The 26574-nt window shown below is 41.7% G+C and overlaps 1 protein-coding gene across 1 annotated transcript in view; it reads left to right on the forward strand.

Annotated features, from left to right (window-relative positions):
- PREX1 (phosphatidylinositol-3,4,5-trisphosphate dependent Rac exchange factor 1) overlaps window positions 1–26574 on the forward strand; it is a gene marked incomplete at its 5' end in the record, with an annotated part of 161044 nt that overhangs the window by 51906 nt on the left and 82564 nt on the right. The window contains 3 exons of the mRNA XM_084271342.1: window positions 14402–14473; window positions 18757–18879; window positions 26191–26295. Coding sequence (XP_084127468.1) covers window positions 14402–14473; window positions 18757–18879; window positions 26191–26295 — 300 coding nt within the window. The remainder of the gene's footprint in view (window positions 1–14401; window positions 14474–18756; window positions 18880–26190; window positions 26296–26574) is intronic.

Here is a 26574-nt window from a genome sequence, read left to right on the forward strand (position 1 = left end):
CTGGCAATCAGCTGGATTCACAGATGCGGTTAGGACTCTTGCAAAGGCTAAATTCAACCCAGTGTGTAAACGTGGTAGATGAAGTGTTAAATAAGCTGTTTGCTTTGGCCCAGCACAGACCTGGGTTCTGGCAGCATATTTGGAAGTTTGTTCTTTGGACTGGTAGGGATGGGTCATTGGGGAAGGTGGTGCCAGTGGTGTCCGAGGTGGCTGACGATGGACTTGGATGGGGAGCTGCTGCATTGACAGATAGGATGAATGGCAGCAATATCGGCTCCAAAGGGAACTTATGTGAATTTCTTGGCTAGACGGTGCTGCTATTCAGCCTCTAATGAAAAGGCAGCTGAGGGGAAAATATTTGAGAAGAGAAAATGGCGGGCTGAATGAATGGGCTGCTAAATGCACCAGCCAGTGCTCTGGCATGTAGGCAGTGTGGTCAATGGGCCTTTCTTAGCAGGCACAACTTCTATGTCAGGGTAGGGGTGGTGGGCAAAGCTGTTTCTAATCCTAGCTCCAGTCTGCATATAGGAATTACCTGCATTAAAAATAGTTGTTCCAAATTTCAGATGACTGTCCTGATGTTAGGGCCCTAAGTTGCTTTAATCATTCTTTTTGCAATGCAAGGGGGAAACCTGTGGCATTACTGAAAAAAGGGCAGGTCGCAGAAACACGCAGTGAATTGATGTGCTTCATCTCTCCCAGCAATGTAACTTGGTTGACTTCAGATGAAGGGGACTAAAATTTTATCTGTTTTTCATTTAAAACCAGCAGAATATTTTGAACAAACTGTTTTGATCACAAAGCTGCTTTTAGTAAAATCAAAGTTTTAGACAGAAAAACCTTGAATCGCTATTTGCACCACTAAAGAAAGAGCAAATGGACACCAAAGTGCCTTTTTAGCTTTGCTCTGGAATACATACAAATAAGAAACTTGACTGCAAGCTCACTTCAATGCCACCCTCCTAACACAGCACAAAAAATTTGACCCGCCAGTTCTAAATAGCTCCAAGTGAAGATGACCTTTTACTGTAGCCTATAGTTAGGAGGGCCCTGTCCATCCTCATCCATACCCAGGCAGTACCCACATGTCCTCGAAAACATTCAGCCCATGTCAGAGGCCATGGGAATGCTGGGGAGGGCAATCTGCTTGCTAGAACCATTCAGTTCAGGGTCTGGTAGCAAGCTTCTCTCTCCCTCAACTTCCCCTTTATGTTTAAAATATAATGGTCTGATTCTTTGCTCTGATTCAGAGGAAGCTGGGGTTTAAGACTCTGTGTGATATGATTGTGTTCTGCAAGAACATGTGTGCAGAGAAGAAATGCTGCAATGAGAGGGAGCTTTTCTTTAGTCTGTCACAACAAAATAAATGTACGTGAAGGGGAACTGTGAAACCCAGCTCTTTGGCTGGCTTGGGCAGTAGGACATGTGATATTTTTAGACTGTGCTCTTGTTTAGCTCTTTGACATGGCAAAATGGCATAGTTTTCCACTTGTCTGAGAAGGAATGGGACAGGTTACTGTTGAGTATTGGATGCAGTGAAGAATTTCGGTCTGGCTAGGCACCTCAAACTGGTGCTTTCCTGAATAGCTCAAATATTTTAAGTCTATAAAACTGTCAGGAAACCTGGCATGACTAAGTCCTCTGAGGATGTTTCTGAGGTGCTCTGTGGGCAAAGGTTGGCTCTAGACCACTCTGCAGTGGGCTTGTGCTCCTCTGTAGAGGTTAGGGGTATAGTGCTAGTTAAGAAAGAGAAAGCAGAAAAGCCAGACCAAACATGACATTGTCTACATTGAGGGAGGTTTCTTGTGTGGTGAAGACTTTGGCATTGCATTTCATAATTAATTGAGGATTTTCTTTGGCCTGTTTGTCCAGTTCAGTCTTTGCTTACTACTTTATTCCAGTATTGGAAGGATGGCGGGAAAACACCGTGTGCCCATCCCCAGGAACAGCTGCCATCAGATGGTGTGTGCTTTAAAATAGTGCAGACATTGTTAGGTTGGGCTCAGGTAGGCAAACTAGCTCAGCTCCTGTACTTGGGCAAGCAGCTTTCCTCAGTTAAACTGTTACAGTTGTTCCTGCTCCGGGCAAGGAGACACAAAATGTGCTTGTGAGGTTAATTTTTGTAATTCCTCTTTTGAACCATGTGAAAGACACTTTTTCTTTTTTTCCCTCTTTTTTTTTTTTGTGTGTAAATAATTGCAAATGCATCAGGGCAGGTTTTGCAAGGTGCAGCTGTGTGTGCAGCCCATCTTCCTCTGCATGCAGGCGCGCTCAGCGGCTGTGTATAAGCACTGGCGGAGGGTAAAGCTCCTTTCTTTCCTGTGGTAGGAAGTATAGATGTGTTGTTTCTTTCAAAAAAACCAAACACAACACCTCCCCCCTCCCCCCCCCCCCCCCCAAACCCACACAATTCTAAATTAACAGCTTTTATTGACTAATTAGATTTAATCAAATGTTGTAATATTTCCTGCCACATGGCCTGGAAATGCCTCTCCTGAGGTGAAATCATGATGTAGCTGCAACCAGACAAAAGACAAAAATCCCTGTTTTGGGGGTTTTAGGTGGACTTTTTTGTTGTGATTGGGTTTTTTTTATTGCTTTGGTTTTGGTTTTTTGGTTTTAAGTCAAAATTTAGTGAAGAAGCCTGAGTGCTTGGACAGAAAAGATGCATGAAGTGCTGGGTAGCTTCTTTGAAATGTATTTCCTGTGCTTACAGAGAGGTTGGTGGTCTGATCAGAGACCAGGGACCTTGCATTCTTATGTACAGCGTTATTCTTCAGCAAATTATGAAATTGTAATGTAGACAAATATTTACTATTTGGTCAAAATAGAGACATGTATATCTCTTAAACAAACACTCTCTCAGAAGACATGTAGCATGGCTTAACCAGAAGTTAGCGCCCAGTTTTTGTCTTTACACTAAACTTTTTGCTTTTCTTGATTTCTGGGGGATGCTGTGTCCCATTGCCTTGTGGCCTTTGCCTGGGAGAGATGGAAATTCAGATCAGTGTCCTTCTTGAGATTTGTTTTCCTTTCCATTTACCTGTAGAAGGTTAATCCTTTAGCTCACAAATAAACATACTCTAACTGCTAGTTTTATGAGGTGGGAGAATTTGTAGCAGGGAGAGCTTGACATGTTGTTTACTTCTTGAAAGCAGCCCAAGCTGCATGAACCACACATTATCTGGTGTGCTATGGTGGGAGGAGGAGGGGGACCCATCCTTCCTTTGACAGAAAACGCTTGGGACAGTTGGAAATATCTTTTTTTCTTTTTTTTTTCCTTTTTTCTTTTCTCCTTTCCCTTCTGGGATTCTACTTTTCACCAATCACTCGTTTTCCTTTGCATTTGAAGTTCTTGCAAACCTTTCCCAGGCTGCAAAGAAACAGACGCTCTCCTTAGGCTCAGTGCTGAGAGCCCCAGAACGTTAGGGCCTTTCTGTGGAGTTGAAGCTGCCTCCCCGGAAAGCTGCGTTCCCCCTTGTCACACCACAGGCACTTTAGCAGATTTCTCCCAGCAGGAAATTTCAAGCTCCAAAGGCCAGCAATGCTAATGCTTGTGTGCTGCACCAGAGCCCCAGTTGCTGTTTATGAAGGAGGAAAAGTTCTGTAAGGATTTACAGCCCCAGCTGGGGAGCCCATACAGACACTGCTGCTTGCGAGGAGCCTGAGGCGAGCTGACTGCGGTTGTTGCACAGGCTGATACCAGGATCGTCTCCTAAGCTAGAAATAGCTTTGGAATGTATGTCCCTTGACCCATGATTGCACCTGTGAGCAGTATACCTGCATGGAGATGCTCAAATACAGTTATTACTACTTGCTGCATAATCTGGTGGCTAGTATGCCTGGAATCAGGACAGTTTCACTGGGATTTCTAGTAGTTGCTGCAAAATCCAACTCGACTTTTCTGGGTAAGGCACCTAAAGTTTTCAAAGCTGCCCATTTTACTTCAGCTAGTGATTAATAGGAAACGTGTGAGTGAATAAACAGACCTGATGCAAATACTTCTGAGGCCCTCTCTAAGGTGAAATGTCTAGTTTTGACATTGTGATTGATTCTTTTGTAAATTTTATTGGTTGAGAAGATACAGGTCTGTTCAGCCAGCTTGCACTCTTGGGTCCTATTAAAGTTAAGAATCAAGGACAAATATTTATACATTGTATGTACATTTGAGAGTTTGATTTGATAACACAACGTGGTAGAAACCCAGCATGTGTAAGTCAGTGCATGGAACACTGTTCCTTCAGCTTGTTAGCCACTTACATACCCATGAATGAGGTCAGACAGACACGTCCTTGAGAACATACCCATAGAAGCAATCTTGATGCTTAGATCCAGAGTCTGGTGCTAAACTGGCTTGTGAGACTCCAGGTGTCTGTGAGCTGGGCATAGACAAAATGTTCCTAGTGAAACAGGATCCTGGGGTTTTGTTACAAGTTTGCAATGTAGATCAAGTTTGTGGGTCACCCGAGATCACCATGCTTGGGCCCAGTGTAGATTCACAATGTAATTTAGAACATGTGTCAATGAACCTGATGGCAGAAAGTTGAACTGCTCTGCTTCAGTTAGCTCAGAGATTCAATCGAAGCTTGAAAATTGATATTATGCAATATCATCACTTAGGGTCACTTGGAAGAGCTGGGGCCAGGTTGTCATGTGGGTTACTCACCCGCAAATCACTGAAGTTTATGTGGATTTTATACCCCTGTTCATTTTAGCAGTTCTTTTTGCCTGCTGAAGTAAAATTGTTAATTTTGTGGCTTTGAAATTATCAACTCATTACACTCATTCTGAAACTGAGTATGTGGGACAAGTGTCAACACTTTCAAAGCTGTGTTTTATTCTCTGTGATCCTTACCTACCGAGGAGTTCACACTTAGGAAGTCTTAGCCTTTGTTGTAACTAATGTGCAAAGTTCCATGGACTTTAATGATACTATATTTCATTTTGAATTTTTATTCTGCCTTGTTGGTTTAGTGTTTAAGTTATTAAGGCACCATCAGTGGAAAGAGTGAGAGTAGAAAATGGAGAGAATAATCTTTCTGATAAAGTTCGATACCTGAGATTGAAATCTTAAAATATTAACTGAAGAAATTCAATATCCTGACTTTACTATATTGGGGGACCACTTAATGTTTCTAGTTATTCTTATGCTTCTGCCTCCTGCTTAAAAAAGGAGTAGCTGTGTAGAGCCTGAAACCTGATCAACCATTCCCTGGTGCTGATAGACCTTAGGAGTTGGTGATCATTGAATCAGTGGAGACGTTGCTAACCTAGAACCGGTTGCAGTCTGCAGCTCCTCTCTGTTATGGACATAGTGAATGTGAGTCAGCTGGGTCAAATCATGAAATACTGTTGTGCTGCTAAACTGGACCCTTACTTCTGAAGCAAACTTTTGTTAAAGTAACCTAAAGGCTAAGCAGACACAGACTTGTCAGGATTTATTCTTCTACATAGAAGAAGAATGAAGTAAAACATGATATTCAAACAAATTCTGTCCTGAAAGCATTTTGAAGAGTTCCATGGTGCAGTAAAACGGTAAAATCATCTCATGGTTGTAGAATGGGGAGAAATACATGATGAGGCCAGTAAAAGGGAGAATATTCCAAAGGTTTGAGACAATTAAGCACGTAACTTTCTTAAGCTCATTTGAAAATCAGATAAATACATTTTCTGGTGAGATTAAAAATGGGCTGAAGTCATGCAGGGATACATATTCACAGAAAGGCATGCTTGAACTGTGGGTCTGCAAAGGAGAAGGATTTTTAAAATCTACACTAATGACAATATTCAAAGTGATTTAGGGGTAGTGTTAAAGAGGAGGGAGGACAGCATGAGGAGTTCAGAGAGACAAAAAAAACTCAGTAGAAATGAGTCCTGATGGACTTCAAAGGTGAAAAGATAACTTTTGTTGGGCCCTGAAATGATTTGAGATCTTGTGCCCTGCTTGAGGATGCAAATGTCAGTGTCTGGGGGGAGAGGGGGATAGCAGAGGTCAGGGCAATGGAGAGAAGAGACAATGGACCCCTCTGCAGCACCGGTCTCTTTCACTTCACAAAAAGTTTTTTGTAATTCAAATGAAAACAAACCCTCCTTAAGAAAGGGACCTCTCTTTGGAGTGAGAAACACTGTAACATATTTCACTCTCACTTCCCTCTGGTTTCACCTTCCTTCAGCAGTCAATGCATGAATGAATTTGTCTGACCTCTTTGTTGCAGAATTTCGGTGTAAACATCAGCATTGGCAACACGGATGTATTTATTCCAAGATCTTTTTTGAGCTTTCTTTGTAAATTACTTTTTCTGGGAAGTGCTGCTGGATCAATTCACTTGTGCTGAGTCCCAGAATATTGCCACGCTGGGAATGTCTGTGCACATTAATTTTGCATGTGTCAGCTTGCAGTGTCCCCATGTTTGTAGCATCCACGCTGAGACACAGACTTACTGGTTCCCTTTCAGAGATGATTCAGTAACACTTACTGCCCTGGAACTTTGTATTTGCAGATGCTGTGAAACTAGGACAGGCAAGGAGGGTGGTCTCATCTAAACTTGTCACCCAGGCACTGTCTTGATGGAAAGAGAAGGGCATTTTCTAGAAAGTAATTCAGCCTTTCTTTTTAAACATCACTGCTAGAATGCAGTAACTCATCCTCTGAAGTTGCCTGCCTGTTGCTTTCTGTTGTAGAGGGAACTTGTATCATTAACTTAGTGTAGCCTTTAACTTCTAGCTGGATGGAATGAGATGGGGTGAATCTTGGCTTCGGAAATTTGTTGGCAGAAACCATTTTTGTGGTGGACCCATGTGAAGAGAGTCAAAGTAAGTGAAAAGCATTTGGAATGCGATTCCCTCAAGCACCACTGAAACTCCCAGTACTAGGCAATGCCAGTATCTTGCAACTGTTTTTCATTAACTTTGATGTTATAGACAGTATAACACTCAATGGCAAGACAGATGTAAGATAAATCAGCCAAGTGCGGTCATAACTGCGCGAGCCTTGAATTGCAGGATTGGTTAAGGACAAATCAGTTTGAGTTTTGGAAATATCTCAGGCATATAGCTTACATAAGTAGTGTCTATTTCTCTTAAGTAGTATATAAAGAAATAATCCAGTTTGTTTATCCAAGCATTTTATTCATACATACACTTACATAATTTTAAACAGCTGCGTTTCTGAAAGCTTCCCAGTATTTTATTTGGTATTTATCAGGATGCACCAAGAAGTGGGAAAAAGGTTTCAAGTTGCCTTGATCAATCTTTATTAATGTTTTTTAAATCGTCAGTATCAGTGGAGGTTTTGTAATATGTCTAGATGTATTTATTGCTTGTATATCTATACAGTTATAAAAAATACCATTTGCAAGTGTGCTTCAGATAAAGATCTCTCATGTGATGGATCGGGGGGTTGCAACTGAAGCTGTGTTTGTTTTCTGATGGTCTTTGTGGTTTCACCTGAGATGGAGTCTGTTTTTTTACAGATGGTCATACAGTTTTCTGTGGGAAAGAAGGGATTCAGGCTCTAACATCCATGTTTTTGTGAGTGTGGAATGATTATTATTCTGGAATGAAAAAAATCTTCATAAAAGCAGGAAGCATAGGGGTGGAGTTGGGGCGGGAGAAACATTGTCCCCAGGGATGCAGGAGCAATAGTTCTGAAGACAGAGGTGTTCATATTTGCTTTCGAAAATAGTGACTTGAGTGTCATAGAGCAGAAGTGATCGGAGTAAGTAGTTCATCTCATTTCACGTCCAGCCCAGCCCAGATTATGTAAGGGCTCTAAGCTTTGGAAAAGAAGTTTAATTTTAAAAACTGTCTGGTAGAATCTATTTGACCTTCTGTTTTGCAGTAGACAGTGATGCAGGCTATCAGCTCAGACTGCCTGATCTGTTTGCAGAGGATGTGTTTGATATTCCATCATATAACTTCTCTCTTCTTTTTTTTTTTTTTAAAATCATCTTGGTTAGCTAATAGTTTAGTTCCTCTTCAGGGGATAGATCAAAAATAAATATGTACCAATAAGCTTTGGGGCTTTAAAGCCAGTTTGATACATAGGAAGCCTGCAATTAGGGCAATAAATGATATTTCTGATGCTATTTCCTCTTACTAAACACCTCTGCCTACCAGGCAAGTCCCTGTTCAGCTGTTTGCTGATGAATTAATTTGGCTGTAAATCTGAGCTACTTTTTGCAGAGTTGCTCTCTCTCACAGCTGTGGCTCTTTATTATTTTAAGAGGATCTAGAGAAAAATATTATAGGTGAAATTAGTCTGTGCAGGAATTTCAGCATAATGCAATCATCTGATACTTAAGTTATTTCTTCCTTTACCAGACACTGATAATTTAAAATGTGGTTTTATAGAAATATTAATATAGCATCCAGTAATTGAGCAATGAGTGCATACTGACGGGATTTCCAGTTACAGTGTAAGAGGTACAACAAGATGTTCTTTAACAGTTGCAGTGTTGCTTCAGTCTTGCTCCACTTTACATGTGTAATGCTAATGATGTCATAGGAGTTGCTTCTGATTTCCACTGTTCTAACCGAAATTTCATAACTGACAGAGCTGAATCAGGCCCAACATTCTACATGTATGTGCTGCTTTTCCTCCAGGAAGGTAGAGATGTCTGGATTTATGCAAGAATGGCTTCACCTGTCTTCAAAATCCATCTGTCTCTAGGTTGGAAGTCAATAGATCTTAACAGGGTGCACTGCTGAACCTCTCTAGGAACAATAGAACTGGAATAGGTTCATCCCCAGTTGAAGGGACTTGATTCCCAATTGGGCAGTAACCCAAAGCTTGTTAGGATTCAGTGAAACATCTGTGTTCAGGTATTTACAACGTGCTTAAAGGGAAATGCTGAAAGACTTCGTTTTCTGTAGAGATGCACACTTAGTTGTTACAAAGGGGTGTGGGGGTGGTGAAGCTGTGGTGGGATTTACTTTGTATAAATAGCTCTGTGCAGCATTGTTACATTATTTTGAGATTGGTTTTTGCATTGTCTTTCAGGTTTCAGCACAGGTGAGAACTGCAGTTCACATGTAGGTTGCAGGATATTTATGTTTCCTGTCATTTATGTAGAGCTCTAGCTCATAAAGTGCATATCTGATAGAAAGCAAAAGAGCAGGCTCAGGATGACAAGGTCCAAAGCTAACAATTGAGTAACATGAGCAAGGATGCACCTGCTCTTAAAACACAAACTTCAGCAAACATTCTTTTTTGGGTTGTCAGACTATTTCAGTAGAGCTGTGTTCCCATGGGACTTAGAAAACACTTAGCTAAAGACAATGGAGCTTTTTGGTATCTCACTTGTACTGCAGTGGAGGTGAAGACTTATCCTACAGCCTCATTTAGCAGCAGTACTTAATTCAGGTGATGACAAAGCATAAATTAAAAATTACATTTGGAAGTTGTTCAAATCTTTCTGACAAGTTTTACTCTCTATTGTCAGAGACAGATGAATGTGTAACCCCGTGCTGTAGTTGCAAGATGAAGATGGTAGTGATGGTCAAATTATGAAATTCATTGTCTGTGTCATCTCTTCATTTTTCACTGTGCTCACCTTTTCTTGGGACAAATATGTCTGCACTTGCCAGAAGCTTTAAATGATGTATTGCACAAGTGTAAAGTAATTTATTAATTTTAAAACTGAAAATACTCAGCTCATCTAGATCCCTACATTGTTCTGGATCAGTCCTAATCACTGATGAGTTTAATAAAGTTGTCTCACTTGTCTCTGAAGAGCAACATGTAATTCCTGTCACCTGTAGAGAAAAGGGGTTTCACAGGATTGTCCTTTCAGATACTGCTCCTGTATATGGTAGCCAGTTGCCTCATCTGTGTCTGTTTCTGTTCTCCCTTTCATTTCCCTCAGGCTCACACATAGTTTGCCTGCCTTGCTGTTTTATCAGAAATCTCTTTACTTCCTCAAAAGTTCAGAAATAGCATCTGCCTTAGACATGAATTTCGAGAAGGGGCATGAGCACTGTCTTGTCCCTAGTATGTGCCATGTGTTCCTTAGGCCATGTAGAAGGTGGTAAGCACAGAATTTTTCTTTAATGAAGTTTAAGTTTACAAGTCATTGCTTGCAAAGGGCCATTTGAAAAGAATTAAAAAGAATTCCCAGTTTCTGCAGTCTGTTTCATATTTAGCAGGTTGTTCCCTTAAAGTATACTTGTGCTTTCCTGGTTCAGAGGCGCAGCAAAGATCTCAAAGCAACAAGGTTTCATTGTAACTAGTTTGTAAGGGTTATGAACTGAAGAACAAAACATTGTCATTAAAAAGGGGCCATGAAAGAGTATTTACTCACTGAAATTGACTTTTATATCTAAATTGCATTCTAGATTTGTAATGTGTTTGTATCAGTATTTGTTGGAAGGACCTTACCCAACGTGACGGGGTGCACAGGTGAAGCATTTCACTCTGCTCGTTCTAATTTCTCATATGTTTGCTTGAATCCTGTAAGGCATTTGAACTGTAAGACCAACTATAAACAGAGTTTATGCATGATGTGAGGAGCATCAGCCATGGCCTGCTGAGCTTGGAAGCTGCAGACCTCTAGGGCAACAAGTCACAGTGCACAAATAGATGTTATGTTGATGCAGCAGCAGAATTTTAAACAAAACCAAATCCGCTGTGGCCTGTGCTCTACTGATGAGCACAAACCCTGCGAACGGCGAGAGAGCAAATGCAGCTTCTGTGGGGATAAGAGGGGAGGATGTCATATATCTACCACCTTCTTATCATTGTTTTTTTGTGACATTTGTGACCTTATATCAGTCTTGACCAACATACAACAAGCAGATAGAAGGGAGCAGAGTCTACTTTTGTTGCCTGTTCATCTCTCTGTAGCTTTTCAGTGCTGTCTTACTGATCTGAGGTGTACTTGTTGTTTCTGTGTAGTCTGTATCATAAGCTGCTGTCCTTCCCTGAGTCCCTGGTAGTTCCAAAGTGTAGGAAATCAACAACACAGTGGAGAGTTCTGATTTTGATTCCAGTGGAGAGGTGATTGTGATCATCCTGCTGTGTCATAGGAACGTTTTTCCAGAGCTCCCAAGAAAGCTGACCCCTATGCTTCCACATATCCCTGTGGGATACCAAGTTCCTTTTTGCAAGGATCAAAAGTGTTGCAGATGAAGAGGGTTAACTGAGAGCTTGCTGAAAGTTCCTCATAGACAATGTCAAGGACTAGACCCCTTGAATTTGTTTATGAGCTGTGTAGAGTGTGATGAGGTTGGAGCAGCCAGACAGTATTTGCCTCAATAACATTTTAGGTGGCAAGAAAAGCCTTTGCCCCTTCTACTAATTCCTCCTGAATAACAATGTTATGAAACATGAGATGGGCATGACAAGTCTTCTAATATACACCACCAACAACCTCTCCTTTTTTCATCACCTTTGTCATGTCCTGGCTCAAATACCTGTCTGATTCTCCAGAAAATCATTAGGTGTAATTAAACATCATGCTATTCCCTGTACCTCGGTTTCCTAAAGACATTTACATACCACTTGTCTTAATGGGTCTTAGAGTCTGTGTCACCGGGTGAATCGAGGGATGATATTGGTACAGGTGAGCTTAGAGCATAGTAAAAGCAGTAGCTCCAAAAAAAATCACTTGAGGAGTTTGGAAATCACTGACCTGAGTGCCTGAACACCATCTCTGGGAAAAGGGCTGCTTTTTCCAAGCTCATAGTGGTTTAGGAGGAAAGTGATGTTGTCATGTGAACAGGGCATGCAACATTAGCTCTGTGAGCTGCTGTTTCATAGCTTGTGCTTATCATGCTTTTTAATTGGAACGACTGTTGTAAAAGATTCTGTTTGTGAGAAGGTATGGAAAAGTGGAGAATAAATAGGTCTGCAGCCACTAAGTTTTGATATGCTTTAGGGGATTGTGTTTTGGAAGGTAGACTACTAAATTTCTAGGACTGAAATCTCTTGTAACTGTCTTGTTTTGTTATCCCTGGAGAGATTCCTGTTCGTGCACATCAAGACAAACCAGAGGCTGTGGGAGATTGACAAACTACCTACAAAGTTGACTGCCTCCTTCCCTCTCAGATCTTTTTTCCTTTCTGCTCTCTGCTTCTATGCCTTTCTCATTTCTGTTTGATTTCTCTCTCCTTTTCTTTCTTTGTCACGCTCACATTAAATGATCTTTCAGACAAGCGTCACAAAAAAGCTGGGGTTTACATTAACACAGGCTCTGCTGTTTTTACTGACTAGCCCCTAACAGCTAATGTGATTTGCACTTGTTTACTAGCTTTCTATTATTAGACCCACCATACTGGGACTAATATGCAGGTAACTATTAGTCACCGGTGGAGCTGCTAATTGTAGATTAATTAATCGTTCCAGTTGGATTTGTTGTCTCCAAGCAGATGTGATTAAAGCAAGGGAAAAGTCTCTGCCTGGCTTATCTTTTGAGAATGAGTGACTTTAATATGACATGTTACCTCATATAAATCAGATGCCTGATTATTAATGCTCAGAAATCACACCCAGCACTGAAGTGGGAGGGCACAGCTATTCCTGTCATGCTCCTGCCATTAGTCATCATGTTGAACGCTCTGTCCCAGACAGTCCCCTGACTGTTGCCAAGGTGCTGGGCAGTACATGAACGTTGCAGCAGTTCCTTGGCACAGGTGGGCTGGCTGGTTCTTACAAAACACCTCTTCCACCGCTGGCACATGCATCTTGTCCCTTGAACACAGGAATCTGTTCTTCAGACTCCTTAGTCCCCACAACCAGCTCCAAGATGTCCATCCATACCTAGCTGGAGTCTAGCCAGGATCTCCTTTCTGTTTAGTAATACAAGAGCCACATGACTGTAGTTCTTGAAATTGATTCAAAAGCAGGTTGAGAATTTAGAGCTGAAATAAATGTAGAGTCTGTGTGCCTGTTTGGTTAATCTCTCTTTTTTTTTTTTTAAATTGATGCCTGTTCTGTAAAGTGGGAGCTGCTGACAAGTGACAGAGCAATGGCTAAGCAGAGGCAGCTTTTAGTGCGGGAAGTCAGACAGAGGGACACTTTCTCTGTCTTCCAACCAAAATACCAGAAGCAAAGCATTCCATAAACTCCAGGTTTGATGCAGTGACATGGCTTCTTATCAGGTTGTAAGCTGCTGCCAATCCCAACAGGCAAAAAGGGAAAAAGAAAGAAAAAGCTGAGTGTGCACCAGCTGACATGGGCACTGCTCAGGAACACTTCAGCTGTTAAAAGCCTTTTATTATCAAGCTGTAACAAAGCTGTTTTGTACCATAAATACAAAGAAATGACCCGCTTCCCCTCTCTGTCTCAGGTGGGTAAGGAAAGTTTCTTTCTTCCTTGTTCCCAGCACTCCCCAGGGCTCACTCCCTTGTGTGGGAGGCAAGTTAGAAACCACTGCCAAAACAGAGAGGAAAGCCCTCTGCCCTGCTGTGCAGGGGTCATGTCATTTATCACAGCCGATCCTGTCCTCACAGGCTTCCCTTATTCTCACCTGTGGGTACTTGCAACTCTCTTTACTGACACCTGTGGAAGGTACAACTCCCTACTCTTTGTTTGGAAGTGCCCTTTGGCCAACACTACAACAACAGTGGAGGCTAGAGGTAGACATCCCATGCACTGTGCTTAGCTAAACCCTTCCCACTGGATCAAATACGTTGTGGGGATGTTCAGTGTAAATACAAGTAAGTCCTGATTTCCAGTAACCAGAATTACGCTTTGAAGGCTGATACTCAGCTCCCTGGCCATTTGTTTCTGGCCTGGAGCTTTTATTGATTTGCTTGTTGAAACCAATGTTGTGCAGAGCTGGGGAAGGGGAAACCTGGCTTAGGTGGAATGTTCTCGCATTGGTTTGTGTGTTTTGAACCAAATGAAATACAGCAAACAGGATAATGTGTCCCAGAGCTGATGGGGCTGGTGTTTTCCATTTCCCTTCCCCAAGTACTGAGTCTGTTGAACTTGTCCATAACCCTAGCTGATAACTCTGGCATGCCTCAGCTCCAGCAGCATGAATGTCCTGTTGTTCTTTGCAGTCCTCTTTGCTGAGATGTGTCTTGATGTGCATCAGGCACACTGCCTCCCAAGGTGAAAAAATTGCATCTTAGAGAGAGGAAATACCTTCAAAGAAAAAAACCAAACAGACCCTCACTATGGTCTCTTGGTAGTAACAGATAATTAAGTGTAAAAGTTTCAACAGAGGGAAGACATTTATGTCCAGGCAAAACCCAATGTCATGGTAGGAAATGGCTTTTCTGTTATCCTTAATGCAACCTTGAGCCTAAGAACCTGGTGGTGATATGGTAAACATTTATATTCTTTCAGTCTTTAAGATAATCAGCTGCACTATGTTGATGGGAACCTACATCATATAAAAGAGTGAAATCAAAGTGTTTCAAGCCATTTGAACATAGTCTTTTTTTATCTCTGCAGGCATTTCTTCACCGGATCCGCCAGAATGCTGTGGACAAAGCTGAGAAGTACATAACAGAGGAGAATGTTAAGGTATTTCTTCTATCTTCTTCGTGTTATTGGTAGGGAAAATGATATGTAATGAAAAGCTAGGTTCAGAGATGTGAATATCAAATATCCTCATGTCATACTGATTCTTATTAAACTGGTTCCCTAAGGAAAAGAGGCTCATGCTGACAGTTTATTTGTCAGTCTGTGTGTCCATTCCTATGGCTGTTGTCTTCCAGCAAATTTTCATCCCACCAACTAATTTCAGTAAAATTTGACACAGTTTAGTGTTGGCAGAGATAGTAACTCTTGGCAAGACTTGTGTAATAGTGGGTAGAGGACAGAGAGGCCTTTTCAGGGTCTTTGAGAGAAAAGGCAGGGAATGCACAGCCCTTGTCTGTTTTGATTGACAATATTCAGTTAGCCAATTTGCATCTGCTGTCTTATAGAGATCTCAGCTTGATAGAGGTTATGAGGAGGAGGCAGGAATACGCCTTTTTGTTCTAGTGGGAAGGAATTTTGGTTCTTGTGGGAGGACTAAGTGACAACAGACCCTTACATGTGGAGGTTCCTAAATAAATCTTGCACTGGGAAGAGATACGGGACAGAACACAGAGCTGTGAGGTGCTAGCTTCTCTAGTGCCTGTGGACACAGGACGCCTTGTTGGTTATTTTCATAAACACAAGCAACACTTTCTTGTAGAAATTTGGCTTAATCCTCCTTGTACACATATGCATGTGAACCCAACCCCCCTCTGTACACACACACAACTGAAACCCAATAATCAGTGGGACAGGGGGAGTTTGTCTGCCATGAGAGGCTTACTTATCAGGCTTGTGTTTGGTTCTGTAGCTCCTAGATGAGCAGAAACTTTGCCCTGCACACTTGTGGGAGCAGGGTGCAGCAGTAATCGGTATGTCACACCAGCCAGTGCTACCACAGCTGGCGTGCATGTCCCCAGGGCTGGTCCCTCCATCTCACGTACTAGTATTACCTCAGTATACAGAGATCCTAGCAGGGCTCCAGCCCCTGCTTCTGCTCTTCCTTCTACAGGCTAGCCATACTGTAGTATTGACTGATTGGCATCACAACGGGCTGGTAGCAAGACAGCTCAGCAGCTTTGTGGAGCTAAGCCTGTCTTCAAAGTTGGAAGTCCCTGCTCCCCAGAAACTCACCATTTAGATTCTGGAGTTAGTTTGGGTGTGGCTGAAGAAAAGGTAGCCAAGTGTTTAGTGACAGTAGATCTTGTGTGGAGAGAAGTGTGCAAAAGGTAAGCTCTGCATGGGAAATAAATCTACACAACCGTTTGCCGGTTTGATAAACAGCTGCAGATGTTGATGAAATTTATCATTCTACCATTATTCATATACTGTCAAGCTGAATATTAATTATCACTGCCACATAATCAGACACAGTGCCCACAAAGCCTGTACAGAAGAATCCGTGTATTCTCTGCTGATTTAAATGTATTTGCATTTGAAGTTTCATCACTCCCCTCTGGGGAAGTACCACGTCATTTTTGTGTCATTCTTGAGGTGCCTGGGGGGTCTTCTTGAGGCCACTGTTAGACCTCATTTATTCTTATTATTACAATACCCAGCTTTCAGTAACAGAGCTTCTCTTCAGTAATAAAGGGCTTATGCTTTTTGCTGGTGAAACAGAATCACAAAGGCAGTCTTTCTGATTAGTCTATTATCTCTCCCTCCTGCCCCCCCTTCCCCAAGTAATTTTATTGTCTTTTCTGCAATTGAAAGGTATTTGTTCTTTCCTTTCTCCCTCCTTGCTGGTAGAGACAGGACAAGCAAGGTTGTGTTGGGACTTTGGATAATTCTGCTAATATTATGTATCTTGAGTCACCAGAGCTGTGAGGTGGCTGGCAGAAACAAGGGAAGGTAGCACAGACTCTATAAATGGTTTGGCATCTTATGTAAGGAGAAGCCTGTCTTCTCCTCTCTTTCTCTATGCAGCAGAAATGTGTAGAGGAAAATAAAAGATACTCTGGCAGTCACTCACCTCTGAGCAAAAGGAGAAAGTGCTTTTTAGGATCTTTTGGGTTATAGCTCCCAATACTATTTTTTTTGCAGCCTTCTCCTACATCTGGTGTTAAGGACTGGAGATTTTGGTAATATTTGGCCACTGTATTCCCTTCCAGAAAGGCCACATTGAGTCCTGTGCCAGGTCTAGAGTTTACAGGTCCTGCAGTGACTGACAGTTGCAGCAACATCGTTTAGTTTATTTGCAGCCTGGTGTGGGAATAGCTCTATTGATCTGTTAGGATTATGCTACATTCACAGCAGGGCACTGATGTAAACTTACTGATAGGGTAGATTGAAGGCAGTCCGAACTGAGGGTGTGTGCAAGCTGCCAGGCATAGATCCTTGCAAAAGCCTTGTAAATGGCAGCTGTGCTTTAGATACAGAAGCACATGTGGTCAAGGTCTCTCTGCTGCCTTGATTTTCAAATGACTCTTCTTATCTACAAATTCTGCTGCAAGCAGAGCTCTACTGACCACTGAGGAATTCATTAGATTACACAGATATTCCTTGGATCAAAAAACACTCCCTGAAGACTGCTCCTGAAGGATAAAATCATCCCTGACAGATGTTTTCCTCTTCCTTGTTAATCTGCTTTTGGCATAGTTTCCGGCGAAGCCATGCAGGCAGAGGCTACTGTGTCATCACAGCAGTTTCAGCCATGAGACAGAATCACCGTATGCTCTGCTTGAATTAGCATGGGGTGGCTTTTTGGAAGGAATCAAACAGTCCTAGCTCCCTGTCCTCTATTTTGGTTTGGAGCCCATCAGTGCCAATTCAGTGTATTGGGTTCTTTTAGTTTAGTTAGAACTGGAAAGGAGCTGTGAGGTGCCAGTGTGTTAATGATGGTGGATAATGGCATATGTCAGGATTCTTGAAGTGAGAGGGGAGTAAAGACAAGGAAGATGCGACAGGCAGCTCTGCACATGCAGCCAGCTTGCAGGAGGAGTTTGAGAGAAATACTCTGTCCTTGAACAACGGAAGGCATAGGGCTGAACCTGGGTACATGCAGAGAGGAAGGCTTCTTGAATTCCTGATCTTGTCTATCCCTGCAAACCCCGAGAGAGACTAGTTTTAAACCAGGATTTGAAGTTTCCTTCCTGCCTTTAATAATTAGACTTAATTTACAGGTTATTGTTTTTCTGAATTACTGCCATATCACCAGCCACCAGGCTGATGCAGTGTCACACCTGGTGAATTCCCCTGCATAAAGCTGGAAAGCTTAGTATTAACATAAGATGCTCTGGAAGGTGTTGGAAGACATTAGGCTCTATCACTTCCACACCAAAGGCCAGAAAGAGAGAATGCTCTGTCAAGTTGCATGCTTTGAGGTACAGAGGAGTGTCGCTCCTGCCCTGTGCAAGACCTGGGATGCTGCTTCCAATATGTCACCCAGTTTGATTGTGCTGCAGATCTCTTTGCAAGTAGCATTGTTAAAGCAAAGTGACAGAAAACATCTGCAGTGTGTATGTCACTGCAGACTCCAGGATTTACTCTGTCCATTCAGGCTTTCTTCCTGTGGCTGTCAATACTGATGGCTGTGTCACCATGCATCAGGACTTCTCCCTCTATGTAGGAGCATACCATCTCCTACATTTGTATTCACACTTTATTCTTGTGTTTTTAATGTAAATTATTAAGACTTACAAAGCTTATATGCTTATAGCAACTTTCACCCTGGCAATTTATTCTCCTTAGCATATATATGTTCAGATCACTAGGGATCATTTAGATGTGAGGGCCTCTATGCCATCACATATCCCTTTAAATCCACTGAGGTTGGTGAAAGGGAACTCTCAAATGCTGATCTTGTGATTTGCAAGCATTTTACACTATTCTGTACTCCTGTCAGTGAAATGCTAGATCCCACATGGCAGAGATTTGGTCTCTTATTTACAGGTATATCTTTGTGTGTGGTAGCTTCCAGAAAGTGATTTCTAATGCACGAGAAAGAAGCAGGAAGTCATTTGCCTTTCCGTCTCCTGCAAAGGGAGTTTGGTCCCTTTCATTCCATTTGCCAGCTTGGTCTCATAGGAAATTTTCTCTAGGCTTGAAAGGGATTGTTCCCATTCATCATGCTCAGGTATCTGGAAAGATAACCTTCATTTACAGCAGTACTTGAGTAGCAATAAAGATTTCTGTAGGGGGGCAGGAAATGACTAAATACAGTGTAATTAATTTTGTACAGGTCCCTCTCTGTGCAGCAGGTCTAGGCCCACAATAATTTGGTGCTACTACTTTAACAAAACACTCTCAGATTAACAGCAAGCACTGTTGTTTTCTTTATATTTCAGATCTTATTTTCTAACATCGAAGACATTCTTGGTGTTCACAAGGAGTTCCTGGCTGCCCTGGAAATTTGTTTACAACCAGAACCTCAGTCTCAGCATGAACTGGGAAATGTTTTCTTAAAATTTGTAAGTACAATGACTTGACGCTATCTGTAAGTGCAGTTTCCTGTCATAAGCTCCCATGCCCCTTAGCTAGCCCTAATCTCTAAAACTTGTGGCAATATTACGACAATGTGTATCTTGTATGAAAGTTGTAGGTAGGGTGGGAAAAAAAATTGTGAATGAGGTTAGAACAATGGAAAGCACATCAAACTCAACTATACAATGAGGTATTTTTAGAAATTCTTCCTTTTCCCATTGAATATTTTTCCTTTTTTTTCCTCCTTTTCCAGTTGATCATGTTTTATTGCTGAGAATTTGTCTGCTTTGGTTCTAAATGTTTCAAAAAAAGCAGTACAGTTTCAAGTAAATGAGTAATTTTTGTGTGCATTTTAAAATAAAAAGAAGAAAAGAAACCCACAGAGATTGAAATCAAAACCAGAGGACAATACCTCATTTACAGTGGTTAGTGTCTGTGCGTATGTTTATCCTTCACTAAAGGAAAGCGAAGGGATGGTTTATCTTGCTGAAATGCAGTACAAGTTACAACACACAGCCTTTTGCCATGGAATAAATGAGCTTCATTCTGTAGCTCAAAAGCAAATAAAATTTGGCTTTTGAACTCATAATGCTAGCTCAAGAATGCCAAAGAAAGAAAATGAGAAATAGTCATATGATACAAATACACTCTGCCAGTGCTGGGTTGTTGAGGACATTTTGACCAGCTATACTTTGTGTCATTTGACTTTACATCTCATGGCCGTACTATTTGTTCTCCTACTACATCCCTAATATGATCATGTATGCCAGCCTGATCCAGATTGGTACTGCCAGGTGGTCCCAGAAAGCACAGACCCGTTCCAGGGATTGTGCACTTGCAGCTTATGATCCCACCATTGCTCCTCTCATTGCTGTTTATTTCTTATACTGTGAAATTTGTTTCTTATAATGTGTTATCCTGTGGTAGATTGTTGTTTTATTTTTTACTTGGCCCCATTTTCAATCAGGTATCTGTACCATGCTCTGGCTAGTGCATACACAGAGCAGCATACTGTATATGCAAGATCAGTTATTATACACAAGCTGGACTCACTTAAATGCAAAGATACCTAATTTACATGTACCGTAATTGGAAATTGCACGTTTTTTCACATGGAGCAGCCCTCCTGAGATATTTGAAAATTAGAAAGCATGTACACAGTAGCCATTTCTTCAAATTCTTATTAACTGCATTAAGCCACAGGCCAACATTCTATCAAAATATGTTCTATTATGCTTTCATAATGAAAATTCATGCTTTCACAGTTCATTGGGTCTGAGAGGACAGCAATTACACAGCCATTCATTGCTCATAGAGCTTTATCAACTACCCCTCCCTTGTTTAATTATTATTTATGCTGTGATAATTATTAAAATAGTGTTGGAAAGTGTTATATTGAGACCATGCCCAAAAATTGTGTCAGATGTGACTGACTGTCAGCTGCTGAAACACCATACTGGTGAACTTAAAGCTGTGACTATCCACTAGTTATTGCCTACCAACAAGATGTGCTGTACTAATATATTAGTATTCATTAGCAGGGGTATTAAAATTAGAGGGCTTTTCAGTGATGCTGTCAAATTGTCTACTGTGTTTCTGAGTAGTGCTGAATAACCAGAAACGTTAACATCCTGTCATTTGGCTGAATTCAAGCCTCTTATATGTAGTAATCAGCAGTGTTTCCTTGTATGTGAACATATAATTTTGTAACTTTATTACTGTTAAATTTAATAATTATGTAAAGTTTCTTATTTATCAAACGTGCAAAAATACAGGATTTAAACTGTACTGCATAGGCACGAGAGCTGCTGAGAATTTATCTTCTGATAGAGGCAGTTTGACTGAGATCAGCTTACATTGCTGTCTGTGGAGTGCATTGCAAATAATGTGTACATCAACTGTTTCACAATTCCCTGGGGAAGAAGCAGCTTATGCAGAAGGAAGTAAAACATACATTTTGATCCAGAATATATAGAAAAAGCTTGACTCATCCATGATAACTTTAAGGAACTGCGGGAATACCATAAGGAACATTGTGGTACCTCAAGTCTTAGTAAACAAAGGTCAACAGAATATTATCAATAGAGGAGGAAAAGAATCTGTCCCTGTATGCAGGTTGTGCCTAGGTTTTAGAAGCAAGCTTACCATGGATATTTTGGGATTTGTGCCCTGTCACAGTGAAGGCTTCCACAGAGAGTCTCCATTTCCTTAATTGGGGCTGTTCTCATGAAGCAGATACATTCATAAGCCCCCCTGTGTCGCAGAAACAGTACTCCTGAAGGTGTTTCCATGGTGCTGAAACAGTTTTATTTTTTTTTTAAATGGCATACAGTGTTTTGCCACCCCAAGAAGCCCTTGCAGCACACTTGTGGTTTCCTGGAGGGAAAGCCAACCGTTCTCTTGCTGTGGCACGCTCTGGCAAGCGTGGCTGAAGGGCTTTTTTTGGAATATACATTGTTAGCCAGTTTACCCAGAGAAAACACAGATAACGTATTTCTTTGGCCTTTCACTTTCAGGAAGGTTCTCTTGTTGTTACAATGCACTTCGAAGTTGTTCTAGGAAGGGTACCTTCTGTGCTGCTTTTTCATGCTCATCAAGTTGCGGTGTGTCCTCAGGCGAGTTTGCAGTGAGGAAGTGACGTAAGGCTTTGAATCTTGCATGTATCAGTGTATCACCTGGCAAGGTCATTCTTAGTTCTCATGATGAACCCAGCCCTTGTGAGCAGCCAGATGTCAGCACAGGTGCTTTTCTTCAGAAACTCAATGTTAAAAGCACTCATAAATTTGGTGAATAGCTTGAGGATTCTTGAAGGACTCCTCCCCCCCCGCCCCAGACACTGCATTTCTTAGTGGTGTGTATTTTTTTAAAGTTTCCTTGTATCATATATCCTTGATAGAGACACCCAAATTCCCTATGTGGAGTTCCAACAGACTGCAGTGTTTGAGTCCTGTTCATGAGATTGTGTATCCTAAAGTGCTTCTGATCTGTGTAGGCCTGACTCCCTTCCTGGTTTACCTTGGCCTAGAAAACTTCACTCAACAGCAGTCCACTGATCTTCAGAAGCAGGCCACCGCCTTTAGTTGTTAGGAGCCTCCAGGATCAGAGTTGATCCATTTATAATACTGCTAAGACATTCTTGCCTGGATCTCCAGCTCAGAAGGATTCAGATTTTGAGTAACACCTGAAGCAAGCAAGCAGACTTTGCAAGGGTTCCAATAGAACAATCACTGCATATTAGCTTTGTGAAGTGTTTTAACAGATGAGGAAATACACTTGCTCTCATGTTCAGGTGTGAGAAATTGTTTTGCTTCAGAAGACAGACGTGTGCCCTAGTGTACTCCTTTTGATCAGGTGATCGTGAGAAATTCATTGTCTGATGTTAGGTGCTAGAGTTTCCTCTGGAGTTGCAGTTCAGTGTGACAGTAACAGACAGTAAGGAACATACGTAAACATTCAAAATTGAATCTGCAGCCTCTAATGGCATGCAGAGCAAGTCTGTAACATCAAAGAGAGCTTATATACCCAACTTGGAATGATCACACCTCATCAGCATAGGCTCTTGTGCAGGTCATGAGAATGTGTGACTGGTCTGCAGAGCAGGAGGGCTGAGAATTGACAGATGCTTCATTTCTGATATTACCATATTGCTGGAGGTTTGGTGATGTAATAGCTAGAAATTTGTTCAAGGGAAACATCTTTTCTTGTCATTTTTAGGAGCAATGTTGCATATGTGATTAGTTTTACTGTCTAAGTATTCAGGGATCTTGTTTTGTTGAGAATTATATCTTCTGTTTTGCTTAGGTTTGTCATGTTGACAAAATTGGTTTCAGCCTGCTTGGAAACCAGAAAATGCCAGGCCACGTTAAAAATATGTTCAAGTAAAATTGTTACAATTTTCCAAATGTCTTATTTGTTTTTTTCTAGTCTGAACTATTTTCAAACTTGCACTGATTTGTGGGCAGTTCTAATGGACCCAAAATAACGTATTTGGAGAGTAAACTATTGGTTAAAGATTTATTTTAACCAAACTTCAGAACAGTATAGACTTATTTCTGTCACCAAAATCAGAAGGTCTAGTTGTGTATCCAGCAGATTTGCTGAGTAAGAAGGTGTCATTTTTATGTGGTCACATCTCTGACCATAATTGCACGTTAATATAGCGTAACTGCAGGTTCAGAATTCCTGGGCTAACATCTGTAATTATGTAACTGATAGTTTCCTCACCAGGAGATGGGAGAGTCCAGGACTGAATGTCACCCAGAGAGGAAATTAAACACTTCAGACACTGAGTAATTTAAAGCATAGTTCTCATATTTGTGGGTCTCATGCATGAGGGACAGCTGAAAAAGACTTGATGAAAGCACTCTGGTGTGTGTATAATTGCTGTACTGACTTGAGCTTTAGCAAAGGGATTTTGTCATGATCTAAATATAACTTCCCAGAACTCCAGGCACTGAAAGCTGCAGTCAGAAACCTGAGCAATGACATTTTGCTTGCATTGGTATAACGGATGATGTTGTGTTAATGGTTACTATTTTTAGTTTCAAGCATGCTGCCTGTGTGCATCCAGGGAGTTGAGGGGAGGTGAGAGGAGGAAATGTCAGAGAAACTCGGATATCTGTCGTCTTATTTTGTAACCCTCCGGTTTGTGTGGTCAGAAATAATCCTGTGCCTCTCAATTGCCTCCTTTCCATTGTGCTATGGACCCAAGCCCTGGCTTTTCCTACTTCTGGTGGTCAGAAGCCTTTGTTTCTCTTGAGCTTCCTGGTGTTAAACCCCAGTACTGACCTCAACAGCTGTAGATGAAGGAAAAAAGTCTTGAATATCTGTATTTCTGCCTTCTGTACTGTACTCTTTGTGACTGTTGTTTCATTTGCTTTGTACTATTGTTACTGTGTTTGGGTATACATGTGTTTATTCTCAATTCTTCCTTTGGAAGCATGAGGGCAAAAAAAATCACTGGATTAGTGATAAACCAAACCCAAAAGTATTTTACAGTCTCTCAGCATGTACATCTAGCCATTGAGCATCTGACCAGAATGTCAAATTCTCCTAAACTGAAATTAACGCAATTTCTTTTCCATGTGACAACAGTGAAGGGAATGCTCAGTAAGTGCAGCTGTATTCCCATGGATTCATGTTACTTAACTCCTTCAGTTGGCAGTGATTTTTTGTTTGAATCACTGTAAGCTGTCTTAAAACTAGATAGATGCTGCAGATCTCTTCAGCTACACAGGGAGTTCTGCATCTCTGAAGAATGCTAGGAGTCCAGTCGAAACTCAAAATTCCCCAAAATTCACTACTTATTTCTGAGAAGATTAAAAAGTTCTCATAGAATGTTTTCAGTCCAGGATCCTAAATAGAGAATTAGTGATGTGAATGCCACAGCAAACTCTGGAGGGCATTGTCTGTATGGCATGGTGCCCTGAGATGCCAGCCCTGGAAGCCTTGCATATTACCCCTGGCAGAGTGCCATGCTAATGCATCTGAATTATTGCTGATATGCAGAGTACCTTGTCTGAGTATCTCTGCATGGCACTACACTGTGGCTTATAAGTTGACCTGACCCAGGAAAGAAACTACTCTTGTGACAAGCACCCAAAAAATGTCTTTTGGTTTTTGAATCATTTAGCCTGACTATGGCCTAATTCAATCTCTTGATGTCCTTTTTATTCTGGTGAATACAATACTGGAGTTCCATATAGCCAGCAGGTCAAAGGAGGTGATCCTCCCCCTCTACTCTGCCCTGGTCAGGCCCCACCTGGAGTATTGTGTCCAGTTCTGGGCTCCTTGGTTTAAAAAGGACAGGGATCTCCTGGAGAGAGTCCAAAGAAGGGCCACGAAGATGATTAGGGGCCTGGAACATCTCCCCTATGAGGATAGGCTGAGTAAGCTGGGACTCTTCAGCCTTGAGAAGAGAAGACTAAGGGGGGGACCTAATTAAAGTTTATAATTATCTGAAGCAGGGGATGCAGGGGGAATCAGCCAGCCCCTTTTCAGTGGTCTGTGGGGATAGGACAAGGGGCAATGGCTGCAAGTTGGAGCACAGGAAGTTCCGCACTAACATGCGGAAGAACTTTTTCACAGTGAGGGTGACAGAGCCCTGGGACAGGCTGCCCAGGGAGGTGTGGAGTCTCCATCTCTGGAGAGATTCAAGACCCGTCTGGACGCCTATCTGAGTGATATGTCCTAGGGAGCTGCTTTGGCAGGGGGGGTTGGACCCGATGATCTCTTGAGGTCCCTTCCAACCCCTACAATTCTATGATTCTATAACATAGCTGCTGAAAGTCCAGCCCTTCCCAACAGTGATGAAAAGATCAACTCACTCCTTGCTTGATTTGCTCAAGCATGGAAATAGTTGTTACTGCTTCTTTTGTGAGTCATTTCAGTGTTTCCAGATATTTGCAATGGTTTCAGCATCTCTGATCATTTTACTAAGAAGAAGTTCAACTGTCTTTGATTCTGGAGATCAGTAAAGCAGAACTTGGTGTTGCCAGCTGACCCGTGTTTCTTAAACAGGGGATTTCAGTCCACTGCGTGTGCTGGTGGGTGTGACATGTTCCAGTGTAAGTACCTCAGTCTAGTTGTGAAGCTGCCTTTGCCTTCCACTAATTTCTCTAATACGTTGGTTGTTTTGTGTGTATTTGATAAAATTCTTCCCTTTAGGGAAAATGATCTGGACAGCTGTGACACACTGTTCAGTGTTGCACTGGAAGTCAAGTGTACTGCTTGTTTCAGAACACAAAGTGAACCAGCCAACACACTGGGGTTCTTCCTCAACCTGGAAAGGCAGGGGATTTCCAGCTGGTTGCTTTGTGCTATAGTTCCCCTCCAGATCTCTGAGCTTCTTCCAGGCCTTGGTTCTTCCTAGCAACCTCTGTTTCTTCCTCCTGCAGGAGTGGTCAGCAAAATTCAAATGTCAGTCCTCTTGCTCCTTGGCTTTTCTCTGCCTCTGGCGACTCTGTTGGTATATCCTGAGACACACGCAAGTATCCCTGAGATAGCAAAATCCATTTTTTCAGCAAACAATATATTATTTCAGTGATTCATGAAAGGAAAAGTGCTGTAAGTCTCTGCTCAGAAAACTGATGTTATCTTACATCAAGAGTAAATTAGGAATTAGTGGAATGACTCTACATATTATTCACATTAGAGGAGTATCACGCGCTTCATGTAAACGGCAACCCTAATGTCACTCTTAGTGCAAACCCATTTGTAAAGAATTTGGTAGCAGTCTGCAGCAGAACAGTCACTCCAGTTTTGTCTGAGTCAATAAATTACTCTGTTTTTCCTTGCAGAAAGACAAATTCTTTGTGTACGAGGAGTACTGTAGCAACCACGAGAAAGCACTCAGACTGCTGATGGAATTGAACAAGATCCCAACAGTGAGAACATTCCTCTTGGTAAGTACCTTCTCTTGCACTCTTGACTTAATGATCTGACTTTGCACTGTACTCATAACAAATCCTTGGTATCCCAGGGATGTGGGGCATTTCACATCTATTACCCATTGCAGGTATGCAGCACTCAGGGTGGATAGGTGTTGAAATCCCCGGTGAGTTCAGGCATGGGAATAAGCACAGCTCTGGTATGACGGATTTCAGTGCAAACAGGGAAGATTTTTTGTATTTTTTTTTTTTTTTTTGAAGAAGCAACAGAAAATTTGAGCAAAGATTGTGAAA

This window comes from Gallinula chloropus (genome assembly GCF_964237585.1).
Source record: "Gallinula chloropus genome assembly, chromosome: 16".
Lineage (NCBI taxonomy): Eukaryota > Metazoa > Chordata > Aves > Gruiformes > Rallidae > Gallinula > Gallinula chloropus.